The 27445-nt window shown below is 41.2% G+C and overlaps 1 protein-coding gene across 13 annotated transcripts in view; it reads left to right on the top strand.

Annotated features, from left to right (window-relative positions):
• The window catches only part of DMD (dystrophin), a 2687035-nt gene that overhangs the window by 2514835 nt on the left and 144755 nt on the right, over positions 1 to 27445 (top strand). For 7 of the 13 annotated variants that reach the window (XM_070291485.1, XM_070291489.1, XM_070291490.1 and 4 more), the window contains exon 63: positions 23647 to 23708. In XM_070291485.1, the coding sequence (XP_070147586.1) occupies positions 23647 to 23708 (62 nt within the window). Of the gene's footprint in view, positions 1 to 17040; positions 17558 to 23646; positions 23709 to 27445 lie in introns of those variants that run through there. The other 6 variants (XM_070291492.1, XM_070291495.1, XM_070291496.1 and 3 more) reach the window with 1 other exon arrangement.

The following is a 27445-nucleotide window of genomic DNA, read 5'->3' as shown; positions in this document are numbered from 1 at the left end:
AGTAGAATGTGAACCATTCAGTCCTAAAATGTTACCATGCTGTCAAGCACACACTTGCCAATTTGTTGGCCTTGACCTGGGCATGCTAGAAGCAAGGGCTCCACTGTAGGATGAGCACAGAAGGCTTATTTCTCAGTTTATGTTTTGAAGTGTGTTGCTCAGACAGGCGACATACAGTTGTATATAGTAGTGCAAGCTACCTGTTACTCCCCTTGACAATACTTTTTAGCAGCAGTGGTTTTTTCCTCCCCCTTCTGCAATGTGACAATATGACTGTGGCATTCATAATAACAAGAAAAGGCTGAGTGATTCTGAGTATACTTTCAAACAGCCGTGCAGACGAACAGCTGGTAGAGAAGACACTCCCTGAAACTTGCAGCATGTTCTCAGCCCCTGCAGTGTCTCGTGGGGCTCGACCTTCAGACTTGATGAATGCCTGGCTAGCTTGTTCCCGCTCCTGCATCTCTTAATTCCCCTCCAGTCTCTCGTAATGCTCCAGCTCTTACTTGGGAATAAAACTGCAAACTGTCAGCCCCTTGCTTCCGTCCAAATCTCAGTCGAGAGGAATTCTATTTATGGATAATTAATTGTCCAATAGGAATACAGTCCATCCATTTCTCTGTGCAGTAGAGGTTTCTAGCTTTCATCTTGTTTGCCCAATCCCCAGAAAAAATTAAATTTTATGTAGCATTCCAGGGCAAACACATGTATCTCTATCTGTAAGTATTTCTCTGTCTATTGTGTGTTTATACAATGGAAAGAAGTATTTCACAAAGCATGACTTATCCTTGATATCTAATTCATTCTCATATTTCCTATTCTTTTCTATTTCATTAAAAACACCATTAGTGGTGATCTACTATGTAGATTTCATGACCTATTAACAGTTCATGACCTCTAGTTTGGGAGAACACTGTACCATATTTTTCCATCCCACAGGCCTGGTCATAGAAAGCTACATTCTTGGATCAGTTTGCCTTGATCCCCATAAGGTTACATCATATCTTTAGCTTATGTCTGCAAAGACAACTACTGAAAGGGATTTTGTTGAAAATTGATATCATGCAATGACTCCCATCTGAAAATCCAGACAGTGATTTTATTTAGATCTAACAGCAGAATTTAGATTTTATTTTGTTTCACTTAAAGAATTGTGTTCATTTCCCCTTATCAATAATCCAAATAATAAATCCATTATATTTCCTTTTATATTTCTTCTTTTGTTTGGTATCCAGGAAGACCACAGCAAAATTATATCCCCTTTAAAATTTATTGAAATATATTGTTATATCAAAAAAGGCTTACTCTTAAATAAACACAGAATTTTCAGTGTGAACACACCCATGTAACTGGCATCCAGATCAAGAAACAAAATATTACAGCCCCCAGAAGCTCCACTGTGCTCCCTTCTAATCTTTACCCACCCTCCAAGAGGAACCAGTGTCATGACACTGAGCAGCATAAATTCATTTGACCTGGTTTTGTACTTTATATAAGTGGAATATTGCAGCATGTACTCTCTTATATATATCTGGCTTTAAAAAATTTTTTTATTGGAGGCTAATTTCTTTACAATACTGTGGTGGTTTTTGCCATAAATTCACATGAATCAGCCATAGGTGTACATGTGTTCCCCATCCTGACCTTCCCTCCCCCCTCCCTCCCCATCCCATCCCTCTGGGTCATCCCAGTGCACCAGCCCTGGGCACCCTGTCTCATGCATTGAACCTGGACTGGTGATCTATTTCACATATGATAATATACATGTTTCAATGCTATTCTCTCAAATCATCCCACCCTCTCCTTCTCCCACAGAGTCCAAAAGTCTGTTCTTTACATCTGTGTCCCTTTTGCTTTCTTGCATATAGGGTCATCATTACCATGTTTCTAAATTCCATACATATGTGTAAATATACTATATTAGTGTTTTTCTTTCTGACTTTCTTCACTCAGTATAATAGACTCCAGTTTCATCCACCTCATTAGTACTGATTCAAATGCATTCTTTTTAATAGCTGAGTAATATTGCATTGTGTATATATACCACAGCTTTCTTATCCATTCATCTGCTGATGGACATCTAGGTTGCTTCCATGTCCTGGCTATTGTAAACAGTGCTGCAATGAACATTGGGGTACACATGTCTCTTTCAATTCTGGTTTCCTTAGTGTGTATGCCCAGCAGTGGGATTTTTGGGTCTTATGGCAGTTCTCTTTCCAGTTTTATAAAGTATCTCCACACTGTTCTCCATAGTGGGTGTACCAGTTTGCATTCCCACCAACAGTGTAAGAGGATTCCCTTTTCTCCACACCCTCTCCAAATTTATTGTTTGTAGACTTTTTGATAGCAGCCATTCTGACCTGCATGAGATGGTACCTCATTGTGGTTTTGATTTGCATTTATCTGATAATGAGTGATGTTGAGCATGTTTTCATGTGTTTTTTAGCCACCTGTATGTCTTCTTTGGAGAAATGTCTGTTTAGTTCTTTGGCCCATTTTTTGATTGGGTCACTTATTTTTCTGGAATTGAGCTGCAGGAGTTGTTTGTATATTTTTGAGATTAATTCTTTGTCAGTTGCTTCATTTGCTATTATTTTCTCCCATTCTGAAGGCTGCCTTTTCCCCTTGCTTATAGTTTCCTTCATTGTACAAAAGCTTTTAAATTTAATTAGGTCCCATTTGTTTATTTTTGCTTTTATTTCCATTACTCTGGGAGGTGGGTCATAGAGGATCCTGCTGTGATTTATGTCAGAGAGTGTTTTGCCTATGGTTTCCTCTAGGAGTTATATAGTTTCTGGCCTTACAGTTAGATCTTTAATCCATTTTGAGTTTATTTTTGTGTATAGTGTTAGAAAGTGTTCTAGTTTCATTCTTTTACAAGTGGTTGACCAGGTTTCCCAGCACCACTTGTTAAAGAGGTTGTCTTTTCTCCATTGTATATTCTTGTCTCCTTTGTCAAAGATAAGGTGTCCATAGGTGTGTGGATTTATCTCTGGGCTTTCTATTTTGTTCCATTGATCTATATTTCTGTCTTTGTGCCAGTACCATACTGTCTTGATGACTGTAGCTTTGTAGTAGAGCCTGAAGTCAGGCAGGTTGATTCCTCCAGTTCCATTCTTCTTTCTCAAGGCTGTTTTGGCTATTAGAGGTTTTTTGTATTTCCATACAAATTGTGAAATTATTTGTTCTAATTCTCTGAAAAATACTGTTGGTAGCTTGATAGGGATTGCACTGAATCTATAGTTTGCTTTGGGTAGTTTACTCATTTTCAATAAATTGATTCTTTGGATCCATGAACATGGTATATTTCTCCATCTATTAGTGTCCTCTTTGAATTCTTTCATCAGTGTTTTATAGTTTTCTATCTATAGGTCTTTTGTTTCTTTAGATAGATTTATTCCTAAGTATTTTATTGTTTTCGTTGCAATGGTGAATGGAATTGTTTCCTTAATTTCTCTTTCTAATTTCTCATTGTTAGTGTATAGGACTGCAAGGGATTTCTGTGTGTTAATTTTATATCCTGCAACTTTACTATATTCATTGATAAGCTCTAGTAATTTTCTGGTGGAGTCTTTAGGCTTTTCTATCCAGAGGATCATGTCATCTGCAAAGAGTGAAAGTTTCACTTCTTCTTTTCCAATCTGGATTCCTTTTGTTTCTTTTTCTTCTCTGATTGCTGTGGCTAAAACTTCCAAAACTATATTGAATAATAGTGGTGAGAATGGGCATCCTTGTCTTGTTCCTTACTTTAGGGGAAATGCTTTCAATTTTTCACTATTGAGGGTAATGTTTGCTGTGGATTTATCATATATGGCTTTTATTATGTTGAGGTATGTTCCTTCTATGCCTGCTTTCTGGAGGCTTTTTATCATAAATGAATGTTGAATTTTGTCAAAGTGTTTCTCTGCATGTATTGAGATAATCATATGGTTTTTATCTTTCAATTTTTTAATGTGGTGTATCACATTGATTGATTTACAAATATTGAAGAATCCTTGCAACCCTGGGATAAAGCCCACTTGGTCATGATGTATGATCTTTCTAACACGTTGTTGGATTCTGTTTGCTAGAATTTTGTTAAGGATTTTTGCATCTATGTTCATCAGTAATATTGGCCTATAGTTTACTTTTTTGTGGCATCTTTGTCTGGTTTTGGTATTAGGGTGATGGTGGCCTCATAGAATTAGTGTGGCAGTTTACCTTCCTCTGCAATTTTCTGGAAGAGTTTGAGTAGGATAGGTATTAGCTCTTCACTAAATTTTTGATAGAATTCACCTGTAAAGCCATCTGGTCCTGGGCTTTTGTTAGTTGGAAGATTTCTGATTACAGTTTCAATTTCTGTGCTTGTGATGGGTCTGTTAAGATTTTCTATTTTTTTTCTGGTTCAGTTTTGGAAAGTTATACTTTTCTAAGAATTTGTCCATTTCTTCCAAGTTGTCCCATTTTATTGGGATATAGTTGCTGATAGTAATCTCTTATGATTCTTTGTATTTCTGTGTTGTCTGTTGTGATTTCTCCATTTTCCCTGCTAATTTTGTTGATTTCATTCTTCTCCCTTTGTTTCTTGATGAGTCTGGCTGATGGTTTGTTTATTTATCTTTTCAAAGAACCAGCTTTTAGCTTTGTTGACTTTGGCTATGGTCTCCTTTGTTTCTTTTGCATTTATTTCTGCCCTAATTTTTATGATTTCTTTCCTTCTACTAACCCTGGGGTGCTTCATTTCTTCTTTTTCTAGTTGTTTTAGGTGTAGAGTTAGGTTATTTATTTGATTTTTCTCCTGTTTCTTGAGGTAGGCTTGTATTGCTATGAACCTTCCCCTTAACACTGCTTTTACTGAATCCCATAGGTTTTGGGTTGTTGTGTTTTCATTTTCATTCATTTCTATGCATATTTTGATTTCTTCTGTGATTTGTTGGTTATTCAGAGGCGTGTTATTTAGCCTCCATATGTTTGTATTTTTAATAGTTTTTTCCCTGTAGTTGACATCTAATCTTACCACATTGTGATCAGAAAATTTGCTTGAGATGATTTCAATTTTTTAAAAAAATTTACCAAGGCTAGATTTATGGCCTTGGATGTGATCTATCCTGGAGAAGGTTCCATGTGCACTTGAGAAAAAGGTGAAAATCATTGTTTTAGGGTGAAATGTCCTATAGATTTTAGGTCTAAGTGATCCATTGTATCATTTAAAGTTTGTGTTTCCTTGCTAATTTTCTGTTTAGTTGATCTATCCATAGGTGTGAGTGGGGTATTAAAGTCTCCCACTGTTACTGTGTTACTGTTAGTTTCCCCTTTCATATTTGTTAGCATTTGTCTTACATATTGTGGTGCTCCTATGTTGGGTGCATATATATTTATAATTGTTATATCTTCTTCTTGGATTGATCCTTTGATCATTATGCAGTGTCCTTGTCTCTTTTCATGGCCTTTATTTCAAAGTCTATTTTATCTGATATGAGTATTGCTATATCTGCTTTCTTTTGGTCTCTATTTGCATGAAATATCTTTTTCCAGCCCTTCACTTTCAGCCTGTATGTGTCCCTAGATTTGAGGTGGGTCTCTTGTAGACAGCATATATAGGGGTCTTGTTTTTGTGTCCGTTCAGCCAGTCTTTGTCTTTTGGTTGGGGCATTCAACCCATTTATGTTTAAGGTAATTATTGATAAGTATGATCCCATTGCCATTTACTTTGTTCTTTTGGGTTCGAGTTTATACACCCTTTCTGTGTTTCCTGTCTAGAGAAGATCCTTTAGCATTTGTTGGAGAGCTGGTTTGGTGGTGCTAGAGCTGGTTTGGTGGTGCTAGAGCTGGTTTGGTGGTGCTGAATTCTCTGAGGTTTTGCTTGTCTGTAAAGCTTTTGATTTATCCTTCATATTTGATTGAGATCCTTGCTGGGTACAGTAATCTGGGCTGTAGGTTTTTCTCTTTCATCATTTTAAGTATGTCCTGCCATTCCCTTCTGACTTGAAGAGTTTTTATTGAAAGATCAGCTGTTATTCTTATGGGGATCCCCTTGTGGGTTATTTGCTGTTTTTCTCTTACTGCTTTTAATATTTGTTCTTTGTGTTTGATCTTCGCCAATTTGATTAATATGTGTCTTGGTGTGTTTCGCCTTGGGTTTATCCTGTTTGGGACTCTCTGGGTTTCTTGGACTTAGGTGGCTATTTCCTTCCCCATTTTAGGGAAATTTTCAACTATTATCTCCTCAAGTATTTTCTCATGGCCTTTCTTTTTGTCTACTTCTTCTGGGACTCCTATGATTCGAATGTTGGGGCGTGCACTTCCCAGGTCTATGCTGCTCAGGTTCAGGTTCATGGGTACTCCACAAAGGCACAGACTCAGTTGGGCCTGTGTTTTGTGCCCTTCCCATGTCCAAGCAGCTCAGGTGACCAGGTGCTTGGCAAGCACACTCTCCCCAGGTGCAGTGCGTCTTATCATCTCCCTGGTCTCAGCCACTTGGTTTCCTGGGTGCGCAGTGGGAGCACCATCTCATTTGTGCCATGCATCTCCTCTGGAGAGCTGATCTCTGGCTGCAGCCCTCCTGGTGGATGTCAGCTGTCCAGGATTCCAGGAAGACTTGGTTAGTAACTGGAAGCCTACTCACAGTTTGGTAGGGGATGCTGTCTCTGGGGCTGAGTTTGCTCCTTGCCTTTCAGCTCTGGCTGTCGCCTGCCTGCCTCTCTGCCTCTGGAGGGGGATGGGCCAGCCCACAGCCAGCTAGCTGTCCTCTGGTATTTGCTCATTCCTTTGTTCTGTGAGCAGGGCCGGCAGGGCCTTAGGTTGGAGCTTTTCCTGGGAAAGTTCTTTCTCTCTCTCTCTTTCCTCTTTCCAACTCCCCACTCCCCCCCACCCCCCAGCTATCCCAGGGTTTGGGTTGCTGTCTCAAGGTAGCTCCCTCAGATTGCCCTCAGGCATTCAGGCCCAGTCCTTACCCTAAGCAATGCAGTCCACACCTCCCTGTTCAGCCCCCACCGTGGACGCGAGCATCTGGGCTACTTCTCTGCTGGGAATTGCAGCTAGGTGCCTAATCTGTGGGTTTTATTTATTTATTTTTTCCTCCCAGTTATGTTGCCCTCTGAGATTCCAAAATTCCCCACAGACCTGCCCGTGAGAGGGTTTCCTGGTGTTTGGAAAAGTCTCCTCTTTTAGAACTCTTTCCCTGGGACAGGTCTCCACCCCTAACTCTTTTGTGCCTCTTTTTATCTTTTATATTTTGTCCTACCTCTTTTGGAAGACAATGGGCTGCCTTTCTGGGTGCCTGGTGTCCTCCGCCAGTGTTCAGAAGTTGTTTTATGGTATTTGCTCAGCGTTCAAATGATCTTTCAATGAATTTGTGGGGGAGAAAGTGATCCCCCCATCCTATTCCTCCACCGTTTTAGGACCGCCCCCCCCCATATCTGGCTTTTTAAGCTTTGAATTCATCCCTGTCGTATGAAGTTGTTTGTTCTCATTGCTGTATAATATTCCATTGTGTAAATGTGCTAAATGTTACAATCTACTGTTGATGGACATATGACACCAAAAAGAAATATCATAAACATCCTAAAATGTGTCTTTTGGTGAACATATGTATATATCCATTTCAGAAATATATCAAGAAGTGAAATTTCTGAGTCATAGCGAATGTATATGTTCAGCTTTTATACAGCCTGCCAAACAGTTTTCTAATGTGGTTATTATACCAACATAAATTCCTATCAGCAAAGCATGAGAGTTCTAGTTCCTTCATATATTTTTCAACACTTTATGTTGTTTGTCTTTCTCATTTTGGCTGGTGTACATAACTAAATTTACTAGGATACCAAACTATGTGGTCTTCAAATCTGGGTTGTAACTTTTCCTCCCTTCTTCATATTTCATTCTATTTCCTTAACCTTGAATTTTATCTATTAATTTTTGAAATTTATGCAGTCTCAGAAGTTGCCCTAGAGGCTTTGTGGAACAACGTGAGGTGTAAATACACATACAGTATAAACACAAATCTGAATCCTCAGGTAATGATGTCATTATCAAAAATCCTAATTTTCCTTCCCTCTAGTCCTCACCTCCAATTAGTTGAAAAGCAGCATTGATTCTGTCCCGTAATCTGTCTTGAATTCAACCCTCTCACCAATTTCCAGTGGCACTTTGTTAGTTCAGGCCTTTATCATATCATAACTGGACTATTGTGAAAGTCTCTATAGCATATATTTCCATTCTAATCCACACCCTCTTTTCCAGGCTTATTTCTTCCCACCCCAAATTTAATTCTGTTCAAAGAGAAGAATATTCAAAAGTACGTGCTATGTGCTCAGTCACTTCAGTTGTGTCCAACTCTTTGTGAGCCTATGGACTATAGCCTTCTGGGCTCCTCTGTCCACGGTGATGCCATTTTTTTTTTTCTTCTCTAGCCAACACATGAGAATAAGCTTCTAAGGGATGAGAGTAATTTCAAGCTGTAAGGACCTAGATTTCCATACTACAAGCTTGACAGTAAATCAAGTTTGTGATTTCATATTCTAATGGGACAGTTGGTATTTTCTGTGTATTAGCCTTCCTGAGACATAAAATCCAATAATGGCCCAATACTTTTTTGTATTCCAGAAAAGCATAATTGATTTCATAACACAGCAGTATGTTAACTTTTCCCAAAAAAATCTATGCCTTAGTAAATTATTAATATGAGAGGTTAGCTCACAGTCAACTTAAGAAACTTACTTTAGCTCTTCTTACACTAACAGAAACATGCATGAAGCCTGATGGTATAAGCCTAATTAGCTCTTAATTGAAATGTATGTACCCTAATCCCAAGAGGTCAAACTAACCACCTCTCTCTTTTGGCTTTTTTCCCCTCCATTTCTATATTTATAATCTGTCTGATATTGGGGTTCGTCACATGTGAATCTGTGTCAAGTAGATTGTAAGCTCCTTCAGGTCAGTGCCATATTTGAGTCTTTCTGGTGAGAGGAACCTGATTATAATGTTGAAATATTAAAATATTTCCAAGTCCATCCTCCAGACACTTTCCAGGTGTTACTAATGATAATGAAAAATGAGAAGAGTTTGACTGATAAGCAAAGACATATGTAAGTGCTCCATAAATATACCATGATTGCAGTCATTTAAAGAAATGAATATACGGGAATATTTAGCAGCAAAACTTAGTCTAGGTATGGGACATGAAAAAGACTTCTTGGGAATCTGTGAATTAGTTAAAATTCTTTGCATTCATATTTCCCTTTTATCTTCAAAAAGTGTCTGGACAAAATGACAGCTGAAGTATAAGATTCAGCCCTTGGTGAATCATTACTTGGTTAAATAGGTTTTTAACCTCCATTTCCCTTTCTTGTGGGGAATTCCTCCCACATCCTGGCTAATCAAGGCCTGCACTCAGAGTCCTTCTCTACCAGAGTGTAAGGAATCTTTCTCTCCTGCTGTCCCCCATGAAACCAACATTCACTTGTTCTTTGGCCAATAGCAATGTGAATATATTTTTTAACATGTTTGAATAGTCTTGCTATTTTAGCCTCAGCCCCCTAAAATAAGACCTTTTGATATAAACTTTACTCCTATCTTAGGCTGATGGTTAGTGATTTATTTCCCCCACCCTCAAAAAAAATCTTATTTTACCCATTTGTTTCCCTCTTAAATGTAAAAAACAAAAGAAAGAAAGGGTCCCTTTGAAACTTGCTAAAGAGAAAAGACTAGAACTCTTAGATCTCTCCTTTTTCTTTATGTAACAGTCTAAAAACGAAAAGTTAAAATGACAGTGCTAAATTTATTTCGTGCTATATTCCTAACAGTATTCCTGAACTTCTTGGGTTTCCTTTAAGGAAATATGGCTTCCCTGGTGGCTCAAATGGTAAAGAATCTGCCTGCAATGCGGGAGACCCAGGTATGATCCCGGGTCAGGAAGATCCCCTGGAGAAGGGAATGGCAACCCACTCCAGTGTTCTTGCCTGGAGAATCCCATGGATAGAGGAGCCTGGCGGGCTACAGTTCATGGGGTTGCAAAGAGTCGGACACGATTGAGCACTTTAACTTCAGGAAATATACCTACCCAACCAGCTACTTGGCATGAACAGAGTATCCTCCAGCCATCCAATTGCTTTCATAGTCAATGTGTGATTTGACCTGTACTCTAGCCTCCTGCAATAGTGTCTGAATTTTACCACCAGAGCTCCAGAGGTGTTAAGTAACTGGTCTCAAAGGGTTAAGTGACTGGCCTCTAGGGGCAGAATTGGTCTAGAGCTCTGCCTTGCTCTGGTTAATGCTTCTGCTAGAATGTGGAGCTACGCTGGCTGAAGATTAAGAAGCTGCTTTTGATTCTGGTAGATATTCATCTCAAAGGGAAAAAAAGAAACCCTAGTGTCTTCATAGGGTAGCATTTGAATATTAAATTTTCCTTATCTGTTTCAATTTAAGAGGACTTCCTTGTTCACTTAATTGACTGGTAATTCCTTTGTTTACTACCCCACCCCCACCCCACCCCCACTATTAGGATCTCAAGAACCAAGTCAGAAGTATTAAAAATGGTTACATTAGGATTTAACTTTTTTTTTTTTTTTAATGAAGTTCGACTATTTCAGAAGGGGGTAATTTAGGCAGGAATGTATGTAGAATTTCGCATTTTAATTAAAAAGCCTCAAAATGAAATGAACTTCCAACAGTAACAGATGACTACCTCTAAAAGCTGCCTTACTATCTGATGTATGTTCAGTATTTTCTTGTGGATAATAAGTCCTACGACTTGTTTCAAGAAAAGTGACAGGACTAAAACAATTAAAAAAAGACAAAGCTGCTCTTTTTTAATCATATGCTCATAAATAAAACTGGGTTCTGAATTATTGCCACAGAAGCAACTGACAAAGTATAGGTAAATCACTCTAAAAACTCAAGCTGTTCTTGCTTTATTTATTTATTTTTTTTTTGGACGTTCAAACCAAATCTCTAACCAAGTCCAGTGATGAATTTCCTTTGACAAATAAATATTTACAAAGTATGAAATATAGACTTTGTGTGCTTCCTAAGGCCAAAGCATAGTGTTTAAACTAAAATTTAATATTTTTCTCTCTCCTCAACTATACCAAAATAAGAACATAACTTAAAAATAATTCTCTCTTGTAGCAGACTGTCCATTAATCATGCTTTAGATAATATTGGCTTTGCGAGTATTCAGGTAGAAAGAAAAACTGTAATTTCTAGATTGATCAGAAAACCTGAGAGTATTTATGGATTGGAAGAGAACAATAAAATCTGGCAAAATGGGATTTTCTCTAACCCCCATTATGAAGTCACAAAAGGTACATCTTTAAACAGCCTCCAGATTTCCTAGGAAAATTCTTCATGTGGTGAACAGTTTGATTGGGTAGACCAAAGAGTTAATCTGCTTGTGATTTGAGAAAAGACTTCCTTTTTTTTTTTTTTTTTTTTTGGTTAGGGTGGTGTGTGGGAGGAAGGTAGGAAGAGGCCCCAGAATGAATTCACTAATTGGGGTTTTCACCTGCTGTGAGTCTAATCGAATACAAAGCCTTATTTGTAGCTGAAGAGGAAGGCAGATTTTGCAGAGTGTCAGAATTTCTGCCTAGTTTTGAAATTCCTGTTATTTGGCACTGCCATTTGGGAAAGGCAGACTAATAGTTACAGCTTTGAGCTGTCCTTAAGGTGGACCAGAAATGCAGATCTGCCTGAACCACCTTAACCAGCATCCACGTTGAGCTGTTGAGCTGGAAGTGGTGTGCTCCCTATACCGGGGTAGCTCCGTAGTTGGCAGGCTAATAGGTACACAGCAGAATTCTTTGCCAGGGAGGAACTGCTGGGCCTGTGAGGTTAATGGAGTGTGGCTTGATTTTAGTGAAGATGCTAAACTTCACATCTTTTCTAGATGTTCAGTCTGATATAGGTGGCTCGGTGAAGCTTTGAAAAATCTTATTAGAAGAATACTGTATGAGAGAGAAGCCCAGTGTGACTTCCTCTGGAGCCTGTGTGCTGAAATCTCTGGTTCACATGGTAGCTGGCTCAGAGAACTTTGTTCAGTCTGGCTTACTCTGCCTCCCTGCAGGGGAAGAGCCTGGAAAAATAGGCTTTTGTGTGGGTGTGAAGTACGCTGTGTCTGAATGTGGTGGTCCCTTCACTTACCAGTTAATGTGAACTGACTGGGTATGCTGATATCCCCAAGATGCAGGGTTTCAGATTGATCGAAAGGGATTTTTACACATATTTTAATTAGCACACCATGGTATTTGCCCTAACAATGACTCACCATCACTGGAAGGATTTGTTAGATGTCTGATTCACTGTTCATGGCTAATACTTGTACTGTGCAAAGAGAAACACGAGATCCTTATGTGTTTACTGGATAGATAGCCAAATGTTGAAATTTTACTATAAACTGTGTGTTAGGCTTAATTGAAGCAATACCTATATTCCAAATTAATTTTTATAAAGTGGTACAGGTTATATACTTAAGATTGAGCTTCCCAAGTAGTGCTAGTGTTAAAGAACATGCCAATGCAAGAGACTTTAAGAGAGGTGGGTTCGATCCTTGGGTTGGGAAGATCCCCTGGAGGAGGGCACGGCAACCCACTGCAGTATTCTTGCCTGGAGAATCCCATGGACAGAGGAGCCTGGCAGGCTACAGTCCATGGGGTAGCAAAGAGTCAGGGACATGACTGAAGTGATTTAGCATGCACTCATACTTAAGATTAGTGAAGGAGCAAAATGCAGTTTGGATGCAGACTCATGCAGCCAGAAGGAAGCTGAACCCTAGCAGGTGGTGAAGTCCTTTAGGGCCATACCCAGGCAAGTCCCCACTGCAGCCCATTCCCTGTCGTTTCCTTTCCCTTGCTGATCCTCATTTCACCCTGGTAAAGTCAGGCTAACATTGAAACCGTAAGCAGCTCAGAAGAAAAGGGGTGTATTGGTAGAAGATAGGAACAGCCTGGCCTCCACCCTTGAATCTTCACACATACACACAGAGACAGACAGACAGACACACACACACACACATATACACCTAAATGGAATCATCCAAACCCACGCCATGCATTACTACCATGTCCAAAGGATAGCTCTATTCCTGCCACCTTCCCTCTGAGTTCCAGACTCGGGTGTCCGCCTGCCTTTCACATCACACCGCCACCTCTGAGTCATCAGGCTCAAGACTGAACTCATCATCTCTCCCTGACCCTCTTCTGCCTAAATTTGTCCCCCCTCTGGCTGAAAGTGCTGGCTTGGTGAGTGTTACTCACCCAATCTTGGGAGTCACTCTAGAACAATAATCCTCTAGTCATCCTCCACCTTGGCTGCATGTCAGAATCACCTGAAGAGCCTTAAAAGTCCCAGTGCCCAAGGCCAATTAAATCACAACCTCAGGGTGGTAAGACCCAGGCATCTGACTTTTTTAGCATTCCACACGTGATTCCAGTGGCAGCCAGGCCTGGGGACCATGGCCCTAGATCTTCCTTCTAGCCCATGTATACGTCCAATCAGTCAAGGCTCCTGTAGTTTGAACACTGCTGTATTACTTCCCCACTCTCTCTGCCGCTGTCATTGTTCAGATCCTCCTCATGCTGCAGTCAACTTGTATCCAGTGTCCTAATTCCAGACTCTTCTGATCCAGCCCTGCACCATTGCCAGAGTGATTTTTCTGAAAGAGGAATCTGACAGAGCCACACTCATGCTTAAATTCCTTCCTTATAAAGCTCACCTGTACCTTTTAGCATGCAGGTCAAACTTTGGATCAGCACACCAGGTCCTTCCCGATGTGCCCACCTCTCTAATCCCTACCTTGACATTCTCCCAGAGATCGAGGAGAGCCCTAAAGCCCTGAGAAAGAATCATCTGTTTCTTGTCTATTTCTTGATGTGATCACCATTTATAATTACTGACTTGCTTTTATCCCCAGTAGGCCAGAATCTCCTTTGGGGCCTACAGAAGAGGCTTCTAGAAATATCTATCCAGTGACCAAGTCTAATCTCCTTTTCAGCTCCAACTGGTGGAGTTGACTTTCTCCTTAATCAGTGGTCCCTACTCAGCAACCAGCCAAGTACCCCAGAGGGTGACTTTGACTGGGTGGGTCCCTGTTTGATCTGGGTCCTGGGAGAAAAACCAGATCATACACTCAAAAGTGGGACTTGTAGAAAGTGTGGTGAAAGACTATTTACTAAAGCCTGAGCACTGTAGGAGAAAGAACAAGGGTGAGAGGAGGGAATGGTTTAAGGTCCTTGGAGCATGCTGATGCTGTAGAAATGACTACACAGCGAGACTCATGGCCCCATAAAGAAACTCGGCCACTGGCAGGCTCAAGAACAACAGGAGGGAGGTTGGGGAATAAATACCCCGACATCTCTCTCCTCCTACCCTTTCATCTCCTGCTATAGGCCTTTCATCACTGCTTCCCATTGGCTGAAAGTGAAAGAAAGCCAAAGGGCAAGAGAGCCTGATTGATGCCATCCACAGAGGTCCAACCCCCTGGGCCATAGAGCAGGGTGGAAAAGGGCATAGAACAGAGCTGGAAGAGAGAATGGGGAGATACCCAGTATAGTCCCTTTGATCAGAGAGGTCCTCCTTTTTCTAAGTACCAACAACGTTTAAGTGGTTCAAAGACGAGTTTGGTGTATGGAAAAATGTACTAGGTGGCCTTCCTAGACCTTATCTATTTAGTTCCTTCCTTACCTCTGTTTCTAGCAAATTGACTCTCCTCTGCTGCCAGCCAGCAGTGGGATCGCTCATGAGCACAGAAGAAAACATACAGATCTTCCTCCAGAGTAGGAGAAGCCACTTCTCTGCACGGCAGCCTGACAGAGTAGCTAATTACATGGGCCTTGAAGCCAGACTCCCTAGTTCCAATCTTTGCACGGCCACATTCCAGCCATGGTACGAGGGACCAGCAGCTTGTGGTAGGTTTTAAAGGCAGGGTTTAAACTTAAGTTGCTTTATGGTCTGTGGTTCACATCAGAACAGTAATAATGAGGAGGAAGAGGAGAGCTACTACAAGCAAGCAATTAATGTTTTATCATACATGGCATCACTATATAATTGATATATGAAATGAAAATATATAAATTATATTCTTTTCTTAACGGCTTTCCCTAATAAGCAAAATTGATATTCTAACTGAAATAAATAACAAAATAGTTGCTGTGATGACCTTTTCATTTCTTAATAATGCTTTCTGTATTTAGTTTTGAAAACAACATCGAGATTTGGGAAGAAGCCTTCAAAGGGCCTATAACACCAGTCTAAAAAAGAACCTAATGATATATTTTTGAGGATTGCCATCTGTCAAATGTAAGAGAAAATTTGAATAATAATTTCTAATTTTCCCTTTTTTTCCCAATGAATTGTTTTGAGTAGTTTTCTAGCTGAACACTGAGAAAGTAGACTTGAGCATTGATTTAAGAGAAACATAGCAGAATCCCCGAATCTCAAGCAGGTAATTTAAAAGTGTAAAACAAACAAACTAGAAAGGAAGAGAAAGACAATGTTTCCAATATTTACAAATGTCCAGGATGGAAGGTTTGCATCTTTTCATTGGAATACATATAAACAATATTTAAGTCATTCACTTGCTACATTGGCACAGAGGTGACATCACTGATTAACTGCAAAGGCCACCACACCACTTCATTATCACAGAACAGGAATCCCTTTTCCCCAAAGATAGGGGCAGACCTAGAATCTCCAATGAGACCAAGGGACAGCCTCACGCAAAGCCAGTCCTGGTGTGCCCTCTGCTTCTCAGACTTTAATAGCAGCCGAGTCCACAAATCACTGGCTCAAAATAACTAAAAGATAGCAATAATGTCTCAGTGTATCAGGTACAATGCAAGAAGTGCCTGTGTGTGTGCTCAGTTGTGTCTGACTCTTTGTGACCCATGGACTGTAGCCCACCAGGCTCCTCTGTCCATGGAATTCTCCAGACAAGAATACTGGAGTGGGTTGCCATTTCCTCCTCCAGGGAATCTGCCCGACCTAGGGATCGAACCTGCAGTTCCTGCGGTGCCTGCATTGGCAGATGAATTCTTTAGCACTGAGCCACCTGGGAAGCCCCAAGAAGTGCTCTATTTGTTTTAAAATAGCAACACCAATCAGACCTGCGTGCACGGTGTATTCCCTATAAAGTTTACATTTGTATGTGGTTTGTCAAGGGTAATGAAGAAACTTCACACTCCCTTTACCTTTGGTTCATGCACATTATTTTTGCCTCTTTTGCTGTGATGTAGCAGATAGGAAAAAGAGATTGACAGCTAGAATCCTTTCAGCTCAAACATTCTGGCCTAGAAGGAGTGAGGGGGAAATGTTGAGAGAGAGGACATTAAAAAAGAAAAAGGGGAACCCTTTAAACTGTAAGCTGAAGAAGAATGAATCAACCAGAACAGAGAGTGAAAATGAAATGGTTGAAAGACGATAAAAAAGAAAAGCAGGCCAACAAAATAAATGGACAAACAGGGACAATGAAACCACTAAGGAAGTTTATCTGAAAATACCCTTTGGACTCTTTAATCAAAGATATTATGTGAAGGTTGAGAAAAATTCTTGTGCTCATAAAGGCTTTCTTCTCTTTGGAATATTTCGAAGCTTGTCACAATTTTGCATAGTTAACCTGTGTCGTCATATTGCAAACTCTGCAATTAGAAGTATTTGAACTACCAGGCCCTGTAACTTTTCCAATAGAACGTTCCATTGGAAATGGTTTCCTTTTAGATTTCTCTGAAGAATACTAAAAGACCACACCATACCACACCATTGGTGGTGGTTTTTATTTAAAGAGTCTATACCACTGGTTCTCAAAGTTCACTGTGCTCAGAGTTTCTGATTCAGTAGCTCTCTCTGGGCTGGAGCCCGGGGAATTTTCATTTCTAAGTTCCCAGGCGATGCTGCTGGTCCTGGGACTACAGGATGAGAACCACTGCTGTCACAAATACACAAATGTTTCCTTAAAACCTAGTTAGCCCAGGATAAGCGAAACTAGAATTTCATGTCCTTACAGCTCCATCAGTTTAATCTTCGATTGGGGCAGGGGGAGGAAGAATTATGCTCGTGAATTTTTTATCTTTCACTCTTTAAAAAGCAAACTCTTGAGCCCACACACTTAATTATCTGCGATGAGGTCATTTGCACCTAGGTCATTTATTTAGGCAACAAGTTGTCTCGCTGGAGGATTTAAGGGGGTGCTGGTAGGGCAATGTGTGGCTTGCAGGTTCCCGGCACTACCTTAAATCTCCTGCTCCGTCTTTCTTTTGCTTTTCTCTTTTTCCTTTCCGTTTTGAAAGCCCCGACTGCCGGGTCTCCCGGAGTCCGGGTTCCCAGGGCGCTAGGTAGGGGCGGAGCCCGGCCCAGCCCCGCCCCGTCTGCCTGCAGCGCCCCCTCCCGCGCGCCGCCCGCCCGCCCGCCCGCCTGCTAGCCCGCGCCGGCTCCTCCGCAGTGCTTTCAGCTTCGAGCCTGGGCGGCGGCGGCGACGGCGACGGCGGCGCTTGACTTTCGGGGAGCCCGGCGGCTCTGGGAAGCTCACTCCTCCGCTCACGCGCTCCCCAGACCGCGGAGCCCTAGCAGCCATGAGGGAACAGCTCAAAGGGTAAGTGCACCGCGCCGCCCTCAGATCGCCGCAGTCCGTGCACTTGTGGCGCGAGCAGGGTGCTAGCAGAGGCGGCCAAAACTTGGACTCGCGTGACGGCTCGATCCCGGGCTCCAGACGGCCGGCCATCAGGGCAAGGTCCCCCCGTGAGTCCCCACAGCGCCGCAGCAGGTGCGCCCCCGGGGCTCCCCCCTGGCTCGCTGGGAGCCCCTTCCCCCGACTTTGGGACGGGCTCGGAGAGAAAAGGCTGATGTCTCACAGTACCCAGAGGGGACAGAACGTTCCCCACGCGGGGATTGGAGCTGCGGGAGCTTTTTGCTCCTTTCCGGGCTATCTGTGTGGACGCAAGCCAGGCAGGCTTCCTAAACCGTCTCCAGACCTCGCAGAAGGAAGGGGCGCGCCAGGCTCTACCTTCCATTGCGCTGCAAGTGCCAAAAGGTCAACTTTCTGCCTGATTTCTTCCGAGGATTCCAACTGACATTTCCCTCGTTGCATTTTCTACTGTGTTCGTCCCATGCCCCAAGACTTGGAGAAATCAGGAGAGAAAGAAAAGGCAAGGAGAGCCTAAAAGTCAAGGATTTGACATACAGGATTCAGGGTGTTTATTGTTTTTTTTTTTTCCTCTTTGCCCCCTGGGATTGAACGTGGAGTCATTTCTGGGTGTCCTTCTCGCGTTTCTCCAGGTGTCTGTGCTGGTCTTTAAGCAAAGTTTGTCATTCTTGGTCAAATCATGACAATGAATAGGGCAGGACGCTGTTTATCTCCGTTCAATTTGAAGTTAAGTTTGAAGCTTGAATTGAAAGGGTTTGGTTGCCCAAGAGAGACATATTATTAATTATAAAATACTTTAACGTGGAAAAAAAAATTCATCCAGTGTAAGTGATGAACCAAAGTCTTTAAGTGAAATAAACCTATGTGGCCAACAAGCTGTTCTTGGTCTCTTGGCTTCTTTATCCTTGTGGCCTCTCCCTGTCATCCCCCATCACCCTTTCTTTTTTGTCTAGATTTTTTATTTCCTTATCCCAAATCCCCTCTTTGGAGAATCCAGTTCCTCTTGGAAAAGCAGAAGAGCAAATGAAACAACATGGCTATATGAAAGGTTTCTGACCCTTGATCACCGTGGAATTGGTTTCAGTCATCATTGTTTGATCTTGGATTGGACACGACCCTGAAGTGAAATTGCTTTGGCTGAAGTTGAGGGTGGGTGGGAGTTAAGCCCTGAAAAGCAAACAGAACGGAGGAGGAGTAACAGCTGGAACAGTCACGGAGGCAATCATCTTTGCCCTGGCTTGAGCCGAAGAGAATAAAATGTTAACAATCACAGGGAACAAGAAATGGGGACTAGAATAGGATATCTGAGGTTTACACTGACACCCACCCCCCTAAACTCCCTACCCACAGTAGCAGAAACTTTTAAATATATTTTCCCATTCCCACCCTTCGAGTCTTCCAGCAGTGGCAGCCAAGTTCAGCATTCAGCATGCAAATGCCAAGGTTTCTCTAGAAAAAGCGTCTGATCCCCAGATTAAAGGGAAGTGATTTTGTGTGTGTGGATCAATGGGCTTCAGATTATATATGAAGCCAAACTCTAATCCTCTGCAAATCGCAAGAGAACACTACCTTTATATCGCTGCATAGGGATCACTTTCCTCCCTGGGAAATAGTGGAAAGATATTTTTTAAAAGGGCAACTGTTTGGAATTATTTTCAGTACCAAATAACAGTGGTGGCAGAAGAAATCTTAGTTTAATTAGGCAACTGCCATTTTCCTGGGGAGAACAGTGGAATTTTGTTACTTTTTCTAAGTGTTTAGTATTTGTTTTTAAAGAAACTAAAAAAGCAATTCCAGTAAGTCTGATATTCCAGCACTGACAGTAGGAACAGCTCTGAGATGGTTATAATAACCTTACACGCTACTTGAAACTAAAGAAGGTGAGAGAAAATTTAAATTGTGTGGTAGGAAATTAGGTCAGTCCTGTGCTCAGTGGAGTAATGTTTTAATTTCTTATTATTGACACGTAGGTGTTGCCAGGGTCTTTTGTCACATCCAGTGATTGTGTATTTTAATTTGTTTTACGTTCTTATCATGGCCCAAAATAAAAGGGAAAAGAGAGATTATGGTGGCTTGTACACATTAAAAAGAGGTGGAGGGAGGAGATCAGAGTTTGAAGACTGTTCAGAGAGGCATATCTGATGCCAGGTTTTGGAACCAGCATGGCCAAAATCAATAACATTTTTTTTAAAGATTTAAAGGGCATTTTAAGGATTATTTATGAGGCTGGTCTCTGTGAATGCATGTGTAGAATTTTGATCTATGTGGAACATCACTATTTTCAGGAAGGCTGAACAAAGATATAACCATTAACTTGTGAGCAGGATTCAGAATTGCCTTTTGAGTTGGACATGGTATATGGGGAATGCATTAACGATGTGAAAAGTGAAGTGCAGAAAAGACAGTTGCTAAAAAGCAGTACTACCATCCGTCCACCACCACCTCCCCAGCACAGCATATTTTTCTATATTGTCTGTATATTCCAGGTGAACCTGAGCTGCTTCTCATGGAGAACCTGAGCTGCTTCTCATGGAGTTACTGAAGTTACTGTTTTTGAAGATAGGCACAGAGTCAGAAATATAGCTGTAAAAACCAGTATTGATCAGAGACCAATAATTGATTTGTCCTATAAGGTAGAATGTAGATAGGTCTTATGCAAGTTTGTGTTTACCGTTTCATCCTGTTCATACTCATCTTTCCTATCTGTTTAGAAGGTTAAATATGTCTCACCGGGCCTTGGATTCATCAAAAATACCCACGTACAGTGAAATGTGTATTTGGTTCTCCATATAGTTACTCCCAAAGCCGAAGTCGTTACAGCTATGTTGCCAGTCATTTTTAGCATTAAATGATTAAAAGATTATTTTTCTAGTTGGGAGGATTAGTCCCACCCTTTATTCTTTTCTTCTTTGCACTTGTGCTCACTTCTTTCACTTACTGCTGGGTTGTAATTGAAGTGAAGCTAACTCGGCAAAGGTGAAATATAGATCTGTTTTTCTAGTTACTTTGCATTGCTTCAAAATAAAAGGTTTGTGTGTTGGAGAAGAAGACAAAAATGGTAAATGAAGATTGGCTTTTGGACTGGTTTGAGTTCATTGATGTAGGTTATTCAGATCCCCCAGAATCACAAGTAATTGGGAGAGAGAATGAGTACCTAGGGAGGACTAACTAGTGTCTGATAGCTCAGGAATGGAGTATGGAAGTGGAGGCTTAGAATGTTTTCCTTCTTCCCATAAAGGACATTTCAATTTCACTGTAGATGGATGGATTAAATGATCATTTCTAAAATCCCTTTCATAATTTTTAGTCACTGGAATAAGTGGGGCTTCCCTGGTGGCTCAGTGGTGAAGACTCCACCTGCAATGCAGGAGCCTCAGGAGACCCGGGTTCAACCCCTGGGTTGGGAAGATCCCCTGGAGGAGGGCATGGCAACCCACGCAGTATTCTCGCTTGGGAAATTGCATAAACAGAGGAGTCTGGTGGGCTACAGTCCATGGGGTCGCAGAGTCAGACATGACTGAAGCCACTTAACACGCATGCAGGGAACTAGATCTCACATGCCACAACTAAGACCCAGTGCAGCCAAATAAATAAATATTTTTTAAAAGGTAGAGGTGTAAATGTATCAACAGTCATAAAATCTTTGGAGGGAGGGAGCTCCCTGAAGCTCCCATTCAGTCTCTTCTCCTGTCCCTTGGAGGCAGGTTTCTCTTTTCTTTGGGAATTGCATTTGATACAAGTTACTTCTTGCCCGTGTTCCCCCAATTTAACGTCCATTACAGATGGTGGCTTTTCAGACTGGTTCTCTCTGTCTCTGTCAGGTCAGGTTTATCAGTTCAGACAGATGTTTTTCTGCCCATCGATTGAAGATGCTCCAGTCCTCCCACACGTGGTGGAGATGGTGTGTTATAATTACACAGCGTGTGTAATAAGAGCCTGTACGTGTGGACACACATGCTTTCCCCCTCTTCTCCCTCCCTCTCTCCCTGGGGCTCACATATGATGGCCATAGGAAATGGCAGAGGCCTAAATGCAGGGTGGGCTCCATAGCAGGTAATCTTTCCTTGCTGGGTACTTGTGTACAGAATTGGTACATGGTCTCGTTCGGAGCTTTAAAAAAAATGCTTGAGAATAAGCAACACTTTTTTTCTCTATGAAGCTGCAAGCTGCAGCCTTCTTGTGCTGTGCATATAAAGTACCCGTCCCTCCCACCCCTTCTACAGATCATAAACCATTGTGGACATGGGGCTTTCTAAAACTCCCTACAGCATGCGCTGTATCTTTTTTCTTGCTCTGCAAGACTTGAACTCTGCTCTGCTACATTCGCTCGGCTGAGAAGCCCCTGTCTACTCCTCACATGCAGATTGCCTCTATGGAAAAGTCAAACAGAAACGGACAGGTGTGGAAGAGACTGAAGCAGCCCTTCAGCAAGGAACCCTTTCTTGTAGATTTCTTTCACTGGCCTTCACCATTCAGTTACTGATTGGGAAATATCAGAGGGCTGGTCTCTGAAGTTGTACAGCTTGGGGAACTGCCATACATCTTTGTGTCATTTGTGATTGTGTTATATTTAGCAGACCACATAAATGTTTCTCCGTTTTGCATATCTTCTGTAAAACAGAGGCAGTACATATTGAGCATTGCTTTTGCCCCCATGAAAGGTCTTAAGGTGTGGCTGACTTACCACAGTTGGATTCTCACCTCTATCATAATCAACTAATGAAAGGTTTGCTTTCAAGGGGCAGTAATTTGGGAAATCCCGTGAACAGAGGAGCCTGGCAAGCTACAGTCCATGGGGGTCACAAGAGTCGGACACGACTGAGCAACTAAATCAACAACAACTTGGGGGCGCCACATAATAACAAAAATGACCACATATTGAGTGCCAGAGGGTATCAGTCACTGACCTCTACTAATTCATCCTTTAACACCCCTAGGTGAGCGGGGCAGCCCCCAATTTCACAGCTAGTATGCCACAGAGGCAGAGTCTAATCCTAAGATTTAACACCTACATTTGACTTTGTTGGCCTCCGCAAGCTCCTCTTTCTGTGTGCAGCCTCTGTGTTTTCTGCTCCCCTTCAAGTGTCCACATTTAAGCCATTTCTCCTCTCTCCATCTGCCCCCCACCCTTTTCCCTGAAAGATGATGAATAGGCTGCATTTTACTGCATTTTACTGTATTTTACTGCATCAAAGGCCAGTCAGGTAATCCCCCAAAACTGGAAATATGATGCTGTGGTGATTTATGTAGATGGTCCAAAGTAAAGGAAAAGTATATGTAGTTGTCTCTCCTAGGTTTATTCCCGGAATCGAATGAGGAACAAAGATGTTCTGTTCTTTTTGTAGCAGGAGCTGATAGCTGGCAACCACATTTACCTAAACTTCAAGAAATGGAAGGGAACTGTGAATGCTTCATTCAGGCCCAAGTAAACATAGGCAAAGGTGCAGTGGCATAGTGAGTGCTGAGTCAAAAATATATTCTAAAATATTGGGAAGAGGGAAGATATGATCTGTGAGTCGGGCAATGGATAAACCCTAAGCTGATGTCATCATGGAGATGAGATCTGGATACGGAGAAGAAAGTAAGGGAAACATGTCAGGGGCAGTGAGAGCAAGTGAGAAGCGAGGTGACTGATTTCTGAAATTAATGTCCAGTATCTCTTTGACAGAGTTGAATAACCCTTGTCTGTGTCCTTTCAGTATGTTCCGAGTTGGATGGCTGAAGAAACCCTGATTTTCAATTATTGATTACATATGCAGGCCCTTTTCTGATAACAGAAGTGCACCCAACATGTGGGTGCAAAAAATAAACAAATGCTGGTTACAAAATCATGATCATATTGCTTTTCCCATTGAAAGCAAAGGTAGGGGCCTTTCTGTTGTAAAATAAACATTTGTCAGTACAGGATGGAAGTCCTTTGAAGTCATGAAGCCAAATGATCGAAAAGCATTTTGTGCCTTTTTTTTTTTTTTTGGTCTCTCTTTTTCTCTATCACTCATTCTAAATTCTAAAGTCTCTCTTTGTGTTTTATGTTTTAGCCACGAGACCCAAACAACTTGCTGGGACCATCCTAAAATGACAGAGCTCTACCAGTCTTTAGGTAAGGACATGGCCATCTTTCCTCCAGATGAAATGACAGATGACTCATAGAATAAAGTAGTTTGTAGTGTGCAAGCCATTTGTTATCTAAATATATCACTATTCTTTTAAGAAATGAAAAACAGCAGCACCTTTCTATTCAAAATTGACCATTAGCTTTCTTTTTTTCCGAGGTTGGTTAAAAATAAGTTTTAGGATTTCATTCATTCCTGAAAATTCAGTGTATCTGAGCAGGTTAAAAGGCCTTACTAGTTTTTTTGTTGTTGTTGCTTAAAAGGATGGGAAAAAAGTACTTGCAATGGATGGCAGTTTTTTCCCCCAAAGGAAGAAAACTGTTTGAAGTTGTTCTGATTGATTTCTTCCTTGTGAAACCAAGAAAACACTTTTGCCAAACCATGAATGTTGTGTCAAGGAATTTTCTGCAGTCACTCCAGTGCTCATAATCCTAAGCACATCAGGTTATTAGCATGTACATTTCAATGATTTGTCTAGATGGCTTGTTTTGTGTTTGTGTGAGAGCCTGGCAGCACCCACCCTTCCCATAACTTGGAATTTTTTGAACAGATGCACAGCCTCCAAATAACGGTGAAACAGCAGTCTTTTTAATGCTTGATGAAAGTCCACTCTCTGCCATTTTTGATCCCTCAGGAATAATCTGAACCGAATCCCCTCCCATTGTAACTAGTTGTTGTTTTAATTAAAAATCGCCATGCCTTCTCTACTACTAAATATTTTTAAAGACTTTTTTGTGAGTAGATGTATTTACAGACTGAAATGCACGAGGTGAACTCTTTGGGTTTTAAGTTTTGTGAGAAAACCCATGGGAATAAGGATACTCAGACATATATTTTTGACGTGTATGTAGCCACGTACCTGTGTGTAGCTCCTACTGCCCTTCTGCCATTGGTTCCCTTTGGTTAATGAATTCCAGCTATGAAGACAGGGCGTGGGGGCTTCCCAGGTGACTCAGTGGTAAAGATTCTGCCTGCCAGTGTGGGAGCCATGAGTTCGATCCCTGGGTTGGGAAAAATCCCCTGGAGGAGGAAGTGGCAACCCACTCGTTTTCTTGCCTGGGAAATCCCATGGACTGAGGAGCCTGATGGGCTACAGTTCATAGGCTCGCAGAAAGTCAGACACGACTGAGCGACTGAACATGCACACATGAAGACAGGGATAGGAGATATTAGCGTCTCCCCTGCCCTGATTGTTTTCCTAAACTTTTCCAATAAGGACCTATGATGTAGCACAGGGAACTCTGCTCAATATTCTGTAATAACCTAAAATAATATATAGTTATATGTATAGCTGAATCACTCTGCTGTACACCTGAAACTAACTCAATCTTATTAATCAACTGTCCTCCGATATAAAATAAAAGATTGAACATAAAGAAAAATATAAATGATAGAAGTTCCTTCTACAAAATCTGGAAAAAAAAAGCCAAAGTGTGTGAAAGAAAAGTCACTTAAAATTCTACTAGCCAGAGATACTCAATACAAGTAATATGTCAGCCTAGTCTCACAGTAAGAGTGTGTGTATTTGTGTGTGTGTGTGTGTGTGTGTGTGTATGTACAGGCACGTATGCACACACACACACTTCTAGAAACAGAAGGAAAATCGGGATCAACTAATCTTCAAGTGCTGCATTTTCAGCCTCTGCAGAAGGTTTCTGGCTTTTATGCTGGATTGTTAAGACCACAGGTGGAAAACTTGAATGCTTATGTTTTGGTAAATGAGAGAATGAGAATTCATCTGAAGTAGACAGTGGCTGTGCTGAGGGAGCTGGTCATCCTAGCTCAGTGCTCTCAAGACTGGATTTTTCAAGACAAATTAGAAATCTTTCAGTAAAGAGCTTATTCAGACTGGACCTACTGATTATAACCTCTGGTTTACAGGGGCTCAACCCGCTTGTAATTTTTCCTGTTCTAATCACAGTGATCTTTAGTTATAAAATTTTAATTTACTTTTATTTAAAAATGAGGGGGACTTGCCTGGTGGCTCAGGGATTGACTCTGAGCTACCACTGCAAGGGGCATGAGTTTGATCCTTGCTCGGGGAACTAAAATTCCATATGCACAAAAAGATGAAAAATTATAATTATTATAGAATCAATACTTGTTCAAATTTTTAAATGTTTAAAAAATATAAATAAGCTACCAAAAAAAGAACAGATAAATCATCTGTTACCCACCTCTTAGCTAACTAATGTTTAACCATCTAGCAGGTATCCTCAAAAATTTCTCTCTATACATACATTTTTATAAAAGTTGAATCATTCTTTTTGTAATCATTTTTTATTCACCTAAAGGAAATGTACCTCAGCCATCTTTCCATTTCATTGCATTGTACACTCTACCAGCTTACTTTGAAGTACTCTGCAATGAGAATTCACAAACATGGTTGATATAGAGCTAATTATGAACTCTCAGTGAAGAGGTGTTTGCATCTTCAATCAGAATTAAATATGCTTTTTATCACCGTATTTCTAAAGTTGTCTCAGTAGCTTGATCATTCAAGCTGGTAATCTGGCATGGTTAGTAACCCTGGGCAAATCACCTGACTCTGGAAGATAATGTTATTTTACAGTTGCAGGGAAATTTAGAGTTCATTTGTTAACAGACTTATTCTTTGATGAAATCAACTTAATTGAGTTCATCTACATGGAATAAAATGCTGCCATCATAAATATGTGGTCAATTCCACCACCATTCATTCCCCCCATTTTTGAAATTTTGTGTTTTGCCCTCCTAACAACAAACATCTTGGAAATGAACTAAGTGTTGAAATTTTATTTTCGGCTTTCAGAACTTACATTTTCAATATTTTTGTTGCAATCACATATTTCCCAGGCTTTTATTCAAATGGTAACACGTTACATAGCATCTTCCATTTATTGAGAGCCTTCTGTGTGTGCTGCACATGGAAATGGATGTCAGCAACCATTGTGCGTGGTAAAGGGTATCAACAGCCTTCTTTCACAGGGTGGTGAAGTCAGGTACAGAGAAACCATGCTCCAGGCTCAGTGATAAAGAATCTGTCTGCAATATGGGAGACCTGGATTCCATCCCTGGGTTGGGGAGATCCTTGGAGGAGAGCATGGCAACCCATTCCAGTATTCTTGCCTGGAAAATCCCCATGGAAAGAGGAGCCTGGTAGGCTACAGTCCATGGTGTCACAAAGAGTCAGACACGACTGAGGGACTAACACTGTACTCTACCCTGGGATCCACCCCAGGTCTTCTGTTACTGTTTGCATTGACCTCATTTATTTTATTAACTTATGAAAGTATGTCTTTGTAGGTTACCATGCACCTGCTACAGGTAGGGTTGACAGTTTTACCTATGGATAGACAGTTATTTGAGTGGTATTTCTGGAACAAACCATTCCATTTCTAGAAATAGTATGGCGGATTCCTGGACAGTGGACACTCTTCCTTTCACTGTTGCCAGGTACACATAGAGTGATTGACTTAGTAGTTTGTTGGGTGTCTACATCCCTGAAATAACCTATAAGATTAAGTACCCTTACTACCCTTGTTGTTATTTTGTCACCCAGTCGTGTCTCTTTGCGACCCCATGGACTGTAGCCTACCAGGTTCCTTTGTCCATGGAATTTCCCAGGCAAGAATACTGGAGTCGGTTGCCATTTCCTTCTCCAGGCAAAAATAGCACCAGAGCATTAACTGATGGAAGGCTATGGGATTGCTCAAAATGTTAATCTTGCAGATCTCTACTTAGT

Source organism: Ovis canadensis, chromosome X (assembly GCF_042477335.2).
Source record: "Ovis canadensis isolate MfBH-ARS-UI-01 breed Bighorn chromosome X, ARS-UI_OviCan_v2, whole genome shotgun sequence".
Lineage (NCBI taxonomy): Eukaryota > Metazoa > Chordata > Mammalia > Artiodactyla > Bovidae > Ovis > Ovis canadensis.
This window is presented reverse-complemented; position numbering and strand designations above follow the sequence as displayed.